At 44.0% G+C, this 12,022-nt stretch overlaps 1 protein-coding gene across 1 annotated transcript in view; it reads right to left on the bottom strand.

Moving 5' to 3' along the window:
* LOC148649901 (mannosyl-oligosaccharide 1,2-alpha-mannosidase IA) overlaps positions 1-10,370 on the bottom strand; it is a 212,250-nt gene extending 201,880 nt beyond the window's left edge. The window contains exon 1 of the mRNA XM_088603116.1: positions 8,700-10,370. Coding sequence (XP_088459242.1) covers positions 8,700-9,296 — 597 coding nt within the window. The 5' untranslated portion in view covers positions 9,297-10,370. The remainder of the gene's footprint in view (positions 1-8,699) is intronic.
* Positions 10,371-12,022: the final 1,652 nt, after the last annotated feature.

Below are 12,022 nucleotides of genomic sequence, written 5' to 3'. Positions count from 1 at the left end.
ATGCCGACATCTCTGGGGGGTCATGGGTGGCACTACTACCTCAGAGATCTTGGGTCTTGGCTTCAGTTATGGACCAGGGTGGCCTGTCTAGGAGGTAGTCCCACCTTGCACCTTGGGATACGTTCGGGATAGTTCCTGCTTCTGGGATAGATTCTGGATTGCTGAGAGCCTTGTCAGGAAACTGCATCGTTTTGAAAACGAATAGGTGACACTTTTTTTTTTTAAAGTAGGCTACAAGCAAAGCATTACAAGATAGTTCTCTCTGTCTCTGTGTCCCCGGCCTTCAAATTTAATTTAACGTATGCAGGATAAGTACTCAAGTCGCGAACCCTGGAGCTGAATTCGAGATCATGCCTCAACTCGCTCTCCTCTCACCGAGCAGCCACGGGCCCACGAGCTGCAGAGCTAGACCTCCACCCCTTCTCATTTCCTCAGCAACCCCTGCGATAACGGTCACAGTTCCTGGAGACGCCCTTCTGAGGCCCCGCGGTTTCCTGACCTCCTCTGCCGCTTCTTCTTCTGTGACCGCCTCCCTGCCAGGGGACCTAAAGGACACGCCGACATACAGGCACAGCAGAGCTGCTTCACAGCCCACAAAGCTGAGGGTACAGGCTAAATTACCTGTATTTGTATATACTGTAGCAGGAGAGAGAGGGGGACAGTGTTAAGAGAAATAAAACAGAACTGAACTGATATATGTATAGACAAAGTGGTTGCTGTGCTCACCAAACACATCCTTTAAAAGTGCTAACTTCACTATCCACTAGCTCAAAAATAATGCTCCTTCCCCACAGCTAGAGAGCTCTGTTATAATTAGCTGTGCTGTACGCAGCCCCTCAGAAAACACGTTTGATTGCCACATGATCTATTACTTGACTTTATCACGCAAACAGTTTGTGGTTTCACACCATCCTCTCTGACCTCTTCGAACTGCAATGGGTGGAGAAACAGTCAAAAACAATCTTATCTCCTTGTTTGATTATATCGAGGGGTGGTTGCAATGTCGTTACTACCCGATATGAGATGTAAAATCAGAAGGGAATTTTATTCAGTTCCCTTCTGAAAGCTTGTACTCACCTGGAAGAATTTACCCAGGTTTTTCCAAGTCCAGTGCCAATGATTTTTGTTTTATTCTAACATCTCACTGAAATACCCTGAGTTTATTCCAAAGAGGGGGTGAAATGCTTGAAAGTAAGAATTTTCTTGCACCATTTCCCCCTTCGCCTGCGTATCAAGTATATCCCACTTTTGGAGAAAAAAATTACGGCTATGTTCATTGCCCAAAAATTCATCCTGTGCATTTAGTCAAGGGATTAAGGAAGAAGAAACCTAATTATTTTAGAGCCACATGCTAGTTATTGTACAACATATAATTTGTCCATGCAGTCTTTGAGTATCACTTGCTGTGCTGACGTTGTCTACTCTCAGAGGCGAGGCCAAATTCAATAAAATACAACACAGTCTGTTTTCATTTAAATAATACCATGGCCCATCGCTGGGGCTTTAATGAGCTCGCAGAGCTATTACTAGGATTGGATTAGTGCCTTAATTGTGATATTAACAAACAAATATATTCTCCCCTAGGTGGAAATGAGGCCTGAAACCCTTTCAGCCCCAAGTTAATTAAAGTTCATCCTGGAGATAGATGCTGACCTAGGGGGAAAAAACTGCAAAGGAGGAGGATCTAAGCCAGTGAAAACTGACTTTTATTTTTGTTGTTGTGGTGGTTGCTGGTGCTGTTGAAATAATGAACCATTTTTCATTCCATTCATTAAAAGGAAGCGAAGATTTACTGCAGGACTGTGCTGATTCAGTTCTTCATCTGGACTGCTCATCGCCCCTGACCCTAAATCCCTTCATCCCCGCCTAAAGGAGCAGGGGGATTTGCTGGGTTCACTTAGGTACTGGTAAATACCAAATTTTCAGGTGGGTAGCACGTCAGCATGCGTAGGCTGCAAAGGAACAAGTAATAGGTTTATTCCATGCTGAAAAAGAATAGTGAAAACAACGTTTTGGCCGTGGAGCCTTCTAGGCTCCACAGCCGAAACGTTGTGTTTTCTCTCTTCTTTTTTTCAGCATGGAATACCAATTTTTGCCATCTCTTTGTCAAAAACTGTTTTGGTTCCTTTCCTGAGGTTTATTAGACATTGTTTCTAACAAATTAGCCAGGACTCACAGTATAATAAAAGTATTATAAAAATAAATGATTTTCTTTTTAGAGGCAGAAAACAGTCACAGCAGAAGGGCAGTTATCCATGAGAGGGGCAGGGCCGTTTTCACAATGTGGCACAATGTGTCTAAAGCTCATCATTGTATGTCCCCTCCCCGACCTTTACTAGCGATCTGATCCTTACTTAACCCTCGCCCCCCGGAACAATGACCCGCACACATTGCACAAATGAGTCCCGCGTTTATCAGGTCCCAGGCGGACGCTGGCACGGTAGTGGGAAAGTTTCTACCCCAAGTCCGGGTCAGAGAAGCAGGCAGTGCTGGACGCTCAAAGAGGGAAAAGTCAGGGCTCTGCCTGCTCCGTTTTCATCTCTGTCCCACTGAGAGTGCCGCGTGCTCACTCATCCACTTCAGAACCTGTTACTGCACAGGGGGTGTGTTTGAGGGAACAATAGAGGTTGGAGTTTGGAGTTGGTCCGAGAGGACAAATAAGAGTGAAAAAGAACGAAGGGACCCACAGGGAGGTCAAAGTCATCTCACACACACAATCTCAAATTGCATTTGGGGCTTAGGTGCTTAGAAAAAGAAAAGGAGAAATTAAAAAAGAAACTCTTAAATTATTTCAGATGTTTTGTCGTACATAAAATGCATTGTATTGCTTATTTTAGCCCTAATATACCACATTGATTACATTTTTTTAAATTGAAACTAATAAATGCTAAGCATAGATCCCACAGAACAATAACATGCGCACTGTTTTAAGTCAGTGTTATCTAATCTACCCCAATATTTACTGCAAACATTACTGATGTAGCACCTTTATTTTTGTTCGAAGTCAGAAAGGTGTGAGTAGATGTGCTAATCATATCTGTCAACTGTACAAGAAATGTTGCAAAGCTAGATAACCATTTTTAGTCTTTTGGGGAATATTTTGGAGTTTGGTTCATGCAGGGAAAAGCAATCTACAGTACCAGATCCTGAAGGTTCATTTGTCCAAGACTCGCCGTTAGTGAGTGTGAGCAGAACACAGACCTCCTCACTCTTACGGGTAATTTTTATATTCACTTCAAACATAAAATTTGGATTCAGGATCTCAGCCTCAGAGGCATACAAGCCTAGAATAAACTTCCCCTGTGGGCTTCAAGTCCTTCAAAATAGCTTATATTGACCTGAAATCATAACCAAAGGAATACAATCTAGTAAAGCACACTCTGACTAGACTAGAATCAGCCAGCAACATCTTGCAACCAAACGCCCAGACCACTGAGTCCAAATCACCAGCCTACCAGCCTTTCTAAAACAAATCTTTCTAATACAAACTTTGTAGCTTTTAAACAGAGGAAGCTGAAAACAAGCTGAAAAGGTTCATTGAAAGCCATTCCTTTTTGGATTGTCTTGTTTGACTAAAAGAGCACAGAAAGGCACAGTTCTTCTTTCTGAAACCTATTTTCTGATTTCTTATCAGCTCTGCGAACAGATGCACTCTGCAGTAATAACAGGTGTCTTCCTCCTGTGTAATTAGTTTAATCACTCCCACCGGTTTGCACCTGGTGCTGGGCTATTACACAGCAACAAGTAGGGATCCCTATAGCCAAGCCAAGCCCAAATATTTTGCCAAATAGCACACAGATTTGGGAATTGGAACCTAGGGGATCTGGGATCTCAAACAGTCACAGATATTTGGCTCACAACCCAACTGGAAAAGTAAGAATTTTGTAGAGAACACAACTATCCGAGTGCCTTTATATAAATGTATCAGAATTCTCTTAATTAACAGAAGCAAGTCAAGCTGAACAACCCCTCATAGCATTCACTTGATCACTGCTTAAAGCTAACTAAGATGCAAACTGCCCTAAGTAAGAGGTGGGATTGGAGAACATCCACCACTCTTAAATCGTTGTTGCTCTTACGCTTTGCAATGCAACGCTAATACAGTATTTATAGTAAATGGAGAGAAAGTAAAAAACAGTTTTACATTAGAATGATTAAAAACATCACAGCAAAACCGATTCCCCCAGTAGAGGAACAGAGAACAGGGGGCTTGAGAGGAAGCACAGGCGTGTTGAAATGAGTGTGTTTTACACGACCTGAAACAAATGCTACTTCACTCAAGCCCCGTCTTCAAGATAACTGTCCATCTGGGCAGAGCGAGAAAAACAGCTGCCTTGGGCTCGGGCTCGGGCTCAGCCTGTTCAACTGTAGGTTTCCCCCCAATCTGCCCCTCCCCGACAACCCACTGATCGATTCTCAGCCTCCTGCGCCCGTCAAAGCACAAGATGAAGGTCCGGCAAAATCAAAACTCGAACCCCGATTAAATCTGAACTCCAGCCCATCTGTCAAAAACTAATTACAAACACAGGACGTCTGCCCCCTGGAAACCAGGTATAAAAGGAACAGGAACTTCCTTTTACAGGTTGATCATGTTTTGGTTTAGTCCAAGCCTTACAAGCAGGCGCGTTCTGCAGGTAACAATCGCAGGTGGAACACTGCTTGTTAAGAAATCTTCATTTTCTAGTTATGCTTCTTTATCGCTCTCTGGCACCATTTACATTGAGCCCTATTATGACTTCCTACTACCCTGTGTATCTGAGGAGGTGCCCTTGATGTTTTTAAGAGGCAACTGGCGGCGTTTCGCTGAAAACAAAGCCTCCAGAAACAATACCTGGTGATGTTTGCAAGGCCGATGCCAGCAGGTGAGGTTTTCACCTCGTGCTCCACCGAACAGAAGAAAGAAAAGACGACACGTATCACGTCTCAATTATGCACAACTCACTTGCTGCCCCCGTAACATCACAGCTCACAGTCAACATTCTTGTTTGCTTAGCAACAAGCCCAGCAGAATATACTGCTCCCGATTTACAGATTCTTCTGCCTGTTCTCTTTTTAAAAAAGAACTCGGTTCCAACTATCCCCCTGCCACCTTACTCCTACAAAATACAGGGCAGTACTTCCACTTTAAAATTTCTCATCTCCTTGTGGTGACGCCATCATAGACCTGATCCCAGCATGGCTTCACTATAACTAGGCAATAAATTAATGAGTCATGCCCTTGGATTAATAAAGCAGGAAACCTTCACCAGCGACTTTTTTTCTTCAAGGGAAGCTACCTCTTAAAATCCAGTCCCTTGGGGGAACCGCCATACATCATTAGCAAAGAGACAGACCCTCAAAGCTGAACGGTGACTCACTCTAAGGCTTGAAACAAAATCTTCATTCATGCCGCAGAATCTGGAAAGATTTGTACTGGGAATCAGAGTCGCAGCCTTGTTCAGTGTAGCCCTCAACATGCGGTTTCTCTGTTTTCATGATTTCCATCGCCTTATGAGAGCATGTTTTCCAAGGAGAGCCCTCTCAGCTTTCCACACCATTTCAGAAGGAACTGAGATGCTACCTGCAAGTGCAGAACGGGGACCCTCTCTTGTTTGTACTTAATAATTGGCATTTCTTTTCTTTTTTGTACGACGAAAGAACACTCCATTGATACATCATGTGTCGTAGTGGAAAGAGACCGGCCCAATCTAATTTTTAGCATGCAACAAGGTTAAAGTATTACTATTTCATTTATACAGAAGAACATCCATTCCTCCATTACCTCTCTTTCCAATACAGTGTTGCAGGGGAGCCAGAGAATATTCCTGCAAGAAATGGGCACAAGGCAGGATACACCCTGGCTGGGACACTAATCCATCGCAGGGCACAGACATAAAGAACATCTAAGTAGCAATTTTACAGTTCTAACTCTACACAACCACAGCTGGTGAACTGTCATCCCTAGATATAATCCTGCCTATACATTATCCCCGAAATAGACCATAGGCTTGGCTAGGACCCAAACTTTGCCACATATGAGTTTGTTCTTAACTCAGTCACTACAGAAAAATAAGAAGTAAGAAAAGAGTATAAAAAAAACTTGCAGGGTAATTTTTTAAAGTATGCTGCCTAGAGAAAAACCTTTTTCTTTTTGATTTTCTGAGCAACTGCTCAACCTTCAAGTGGAAACACCACAAACAAGTGGTAATCTGCAGGGATTTTTTTCCCCATGTTAAAAAGCAGCAAGTTTTTGTTTGCAGATAGAGGAAAGAGGGCATAAATTTACACTGCAAGGAAAACTACTGCAAGTGCTGCAGTTAGTCTGTTAAAGTACCGAAAGAAAGGCACACACGAGAACAACTCATGCAACCTTAGAATTACTAGTGATTCACTCTGGCTCATTTCAGAACAAAACTTAAGTCACGTTCGGTGAAGGTACTGTTGCAGAAAGTGGCTAATTGGAACACTCACTATGGACACAGCGGTCACAACATCATTGCAATAAAAAGTCCTCACAAGGATCACAAACTGATTTTTCTCAAAAGAAACATGCTTTATTATGGAGTGATCTCCGATTAATTAGATTCATGGAAAAAACATCCCAGGATCTGGCCTAACGCCAGGGCTCAAGAATGTCAGATGAGGGTACCAAGGAGCACTCCCCTCCTATGTCAAGAGGTTGGGATGCACTGGTAGCTTCCACGACTGGCCTGACAGCAGCATACAGACCTGGAGTGGGAACCTAGGTCTCCCAAGTCCAAAATGGTACAGTACATATGGAAAATATAAAAAGAGAAATAAAAGGTGAGACCCTACACCTTTGGCCTACTGGAAGAACACGGGCTCTGTCCGCACAGGCAGAAGGCACTGGGCAAGCAGAGCTATGGACAGAAAGATGTAATTGGGCTTCCCAGGCCTGGGTTATACCACAAAACTGAGGCCCAACGAGCCATCCCAGGAGAGAGAACCACGCCACTCCCCGTGGGTGAAGAGACCCACTTGAGGTTGACAGCATTCCTCCACCTGGACTTCAACCTCCACACGCCACAGACTTGCGGCCTGCGATGAGCACACCTTGCGTTTGATCATTAGCCCAAGCAGCCTTTACTGTCCTCCCCAGTCCCAAACACTCTGCCTTCAAAAGGGTCCCCCGAAAAAGACAGCAGTCCAAAGACTCCCTTCCGTGTCCCCCTGACAGACCCTTCTTCATCTGGAAAGCAGGGGTGACGGAGTATAATTTCATCCACACCACTTTCTTAGCAAGAATGGGAAAGGTACAGGAAAGGGGGGTGACTGCTCCTCCTTTAGGGGGGATTCTGACTGAGAGGAATTCAGTCATACCTGCGGAGATGGCAGCTTCACATCGCTGTCTCCACAGCCAGGCACAGACAGCATGCCTGAATCTGGTGCCTCTCGTACCGAGCAGGATTACTACTGCAAAAGTACATCAGCACATCAGCAGAGGAGTAAAACTAACCTCTCATGACGGTCTGAACCCAGTCCACATTCCCCGTTAGCAGGTGAATAATCCATAGCTTGGTGAATCCTACTTCACAGTAATAGGGAGAGCCTTGATCGAAGGATCTCAAAAAGATGTCACAATAAACACTTGGCCGCCACAAGCCAGTTACGCCTGTGGAAACTTTTCTGATGTCTCCTGCTTAAAACCCCCAAAAGCTAAGAGCCCCGCTTTCGTGTTTTAACTATCTGTTTTCATACTAAAAATCAAGATCAAGCCAGCTTTTGCCCTTCAGCTCCAAAAGGAAGTTTCTATCTTCCTGAGCTCACCTTGTCAGGATCGTGAAGGCATCCTCGAGTTCTGAGCGAAATACAAAACTGCCTAATCGGTTGTACCCTGGCACTTTTATGGCCTGGCACATTTATTTTCCCTTTTGTACTGCTGCATCATAAATGAAATGCATTCAGCAAGGAAGATCACCCTGATAACTTTGAACAGAATCAGTTCAGTTTCTTCTAAGGACATCTTTTATCTTGGGGGAAAAAAAGCACAGTGTTGCCAAGGTGATGTGATCACCTGGAACTGACAAAGTTGTCATTTCTAAGGGTTTTTGTTTAAAGGTGTTTCTCACTGAGGAAATGACTAAGCAGGTATATACAGTAACACACATTTTAGTGGTGTACAAATTACATTATATCCAAATAGCAGCCCCTGCCTTGACAGAACCTGTACATAGCGGACTTTGAACGACACCTCCCGCTCGCCAGTAGGATTAGAATCCTAATGAGTTTTATTCCGTTCATATTGCAAAGCGATATCCTGACAGAATTGCTACTACGTATCTGGCAGGCGGATACCAGGTCTACATTAAAGCAGATGATGAGGATTCCCTTCTAAATCTGCAAGTCAGAACGATTCCAAAATATCTGGGTAACTCCAAATCCACTAAACGTGTCATTGTAGAAATTCAATAAAGGCTGTCGCGCATCTACTGTAGGACAGACAGATTTCGATATTTTGATTTACTTCGGTACTTCTTGTCGAGATGTCGGTACTCTTTAAGATGTGCAATAAAGCCTAGCAATGTAACACATCATATTATATATTTAGAAAACAAAAGTATTTAGTAGCTTGTTTAGCCTGTAGTTGCTACAGTATATGTCAAACCGAGACATCACACAACCGACAGCGACAGCGGGTTTAAATCACTGTGGTTCGCCTATTAAAGCCTTAGGATTCAAGCGAAATGTTTCTACGTTACCTCTTTGACTTTCTCCCTCCTTTTCTGTGTCTGGACGTCGCTCGGCTTGCCTCCATCGATCCCGAAAGGAGGTCTCAGCAGACATTTTTTAAACTTCTCGTAATCAAAGGAGGATCCGTGTTCACTGTCTTTGGAAAAGACTGTCCCCTTCCCCTGCTCTCGCTGCTCCACTTTGTTCTCCGGGAGCCGATACTTGACTGGGGCGCCTTTCGATCGCGACTGGTTCCAGTTCTCCTGGGTTTTAACTGCGGTTTTCTCCGCATTTTTTGCCTCCCTGGTAGCGGAGGATTTGCGGCTGGTGGCTTTCATTTTTGTGCTCGTATCCCCCTTTCCTGGGGTGATTCCTGGCAAGTGTTCATAGTCCTTGTCGGGCTTTAGACCGTGCTCCCCTGCCCCGTTCTCCAGTTCCACGGCCAACGGTGCATTTTCCCTCTTGGGTAAAAAAATGCGTTTTAAGCGAACCGAGTCAGGTAAAAAGAACAGGGCCCCGAAGCAGAGAGTTACCAAACCCGATAAGAAAAGTAAAAACACAAATTTCTGAGATAAGCGAAGCCCCATACCAGATGCCGAAACGCCGGGTAACTTCCGAAAAACCATTTTTTTTGTAGGCAGTTAATATACAGTAATTTCAAAATACAATCCCTTGCTGTCTTCCCTGTTATTGCTCCTTATTTATTGCGTGCAACAAAAAGTTAACACTGGGCATGCAGACACTGATACGGTTGGGGGAAAAAAGGTAATTTTAACACAACTCGGAAACTGGAAAGTTGTTCCCTCGTGTTTCAATAGGTTGTGTTACAGATGCCTTGCTTTACTGTCAATGGAGAAAAAAAGCATAACGAGGCAACAGAAAATTAACCTCCACAAAGATGGGCTACCCTTCCACCGTTAAAAATGAATATGCAAAGTAGCGGATCTTTCCCAAAGATAATATAAGTGATTCAGCTGGCTTTAAAGCGGCGTACTATATAGACAGCAGTTTGACCGGGCTCGCTGTGAAAAGCAGTCCCAGTCCGAGTTCAGCGTGTTAAGTTCTCCGTCAGACCTCACCATCAGTTGAAAACGAGTCAGGACTTTGGTAGGATTTGATCACTCAGCAAACACATTAACTGCATTAACTTTATTGCATCTAATTACAATTTATAGCTGAACTTAGAATTATACGTTGAAGTGTAAATGGTGTCAGTTAAAAAGAGCCCCAGCATGGCTTTGAAACCAGCATTAAGCGTCTCTTCAGCCTCCTGTTCCGTGTGTCTTGTCTGTGATCCAGCGGTGTAAGAAGACAACTTCTCCGGATTTCTTCTCTTCAAAAACGCCTATTATGATAACCCAGAAGTGAAGCAGGCGGTTACAAATTCGTGGATTCGAGTATCCAAGTTGGCAAGAGCCTGCCACGGGAATAACGATTCGGGGTTTCCTCTCTGAAAACAAAAGGGATAAACTCCGGTCCTGCACCGCTTCCCTACAGACCCCGCTAGCTGTGGAGCTTCAGAATCGCGAGCGCACGGAGTCAGTCATCGCCTTATCGCAATCCTATCAAAATACAGCGTTTCCAAATCCTCTCCCTCTGTTTTCTCTCTCATCCGCGCTGGAGGAGAAAAAAAATGAGCGAAACGTACGCGGCTGTCAGCCCCGGTAGGCTGGCCAGCCGGCTGACGGATTTCTTTAGCAGCTAATGAAAACACAGCTGGGCCGGCTGGACTTCAAAGGAGTCGCAAAACAGAGCCGCCTCCCGCGTTGAAAGACTGCCTTCTGGGCGGTGGGATCGCAGAGTTGCGGAGGGCGATTTTCAGAGGGAAGGGGGAAAATGATTTCTCACAGGTTACAGCAGTATCCAGTATGTAACAACGTGTAACCGTCTTCTGTGCGAAGCGTGTCTCGGCAGATTTCTAAAAAGCACGTTTATCCGTTTAAACGTTGCATGACAGGTTTTAGACTGAAACGTACATTGAAAGACTTCCGCATACGCTGCAGAGGGCTCGTGTCCTCAATCCCTTTCCTTGATTTCCTTAAAAATATCATTGTGCGAGATCGGTTCCATGACACTAACGTGACTGCTTTAAACTATTTAGGTATGTGCGTTAACTGCGTGGGATCAAACCCGACTTCCTAAATGCGTTGTCCAACAACCGGAGCTGTGGTTGGCAATGCAGTTGCGCTAACAAGTTACATTTTGTAAGAGAAAAATAAGTTTGATTAAAGATGTTGATTGATACGTGTTGTGTCAAAACCTATGTGTTAATTTAAGATTACGAAGGCGCTTTGTTCCAGCATTTTGAGCGACTACAGTGAAGCAGGCCTCTTTTTAGAACATTTTTGGTTCACCGGGTCTTTAAAACTAACCGGTGCGTTTCAGTCTCTTAATGGGACTAATAATGGTTAATGACGCCCTTTATCCAAGGTAACTTCAATTCAAGGCAATCGTTGAATTGTAGAAACTAACAGTGCAAATGTGGGGTTTGGAGCCGGACTCGTTATCTAATATTAATAATAATACAGTATATTCATTTCAAACCGCCATCCGTGTCCTACAACTCAGAAACGATAAGCGTACCGGGGTTTACAATGATCCTATCTCTGTCAACTCCGAATGAACGAATAAAAAAGGGTTTAAATTTGTATTTTAAAATGCCTTATCTACTCTCCATTGCGCAACCGGAAAAAAATCATAATTCTTGGTATTATTTCGCCTCCAAATAAGTAAAAAATCTAGTGATTTTGAATTCTGAACACGAGTGTTTGCCAAGAAAATGAAATTCTTGCCAATTTTAAATGATGAAATTAGCTTATTTGTTTTTCATTTAAGATAAAGCTGCGATATGATCCTAACGGCTGCGTTAGATTGGAGCGTATTGTTAGCTGTACGGACATGTGTTTCCTGTGCTGGGTCAGTGTTCTTGTCAGAGGCTCTGAGTTTCCAGTGAAAGGTGATATCGGGAGTCCACTGTTGTAAAAAGAACTGCAGCCACGTCACCTGCAGCGATTTCAGACAAGGACGACCTGAGCAGCGCACCGGTGTCTTATTTGATGGTAATCATCAGATTGTGGCGGACGGTGGATTGCGCTGCTATCAGTTCGTGAAAGCATTACAACAGCGATTTTTTCCCACATTTAACCAATATCACACAGTTTACCACTTTTTACCTTTTTAGCCCTTTGGTACTGTACGCTTACGGCCTCCTGGCAAGACGTCAAGTTCTAACGTTACAGCGGTTTACCTTCGCGATTAACACCTTCAAATTCACAGGTTCATCATGGACCTTGATAACGAGGAGGGATTGCAGAATAAGGCGGATTCACAGCAAAATACAAATCCCACGCCG

Source organism: Lepisosteus platostomus, chromosome 13, assembly GCF_059453375.1.
Source record: "Lepisosteus platostomus isolate fLepPlt1 chromosome 13, fLepPlt1.hap1, whole genome shotgun sequence".
NCBI classification, from domain to species: Eukaryota; Metazoa; Chordata; class Actinopteri; order Semionotiformes; family Lepisosteidae; genus Lepisosteus; species Lepisosteus platostomus.
Note: the sequence above shows the minus strand (reverse complement) of the source record. Positions and strands in the feature narration are given on the sequence as shown.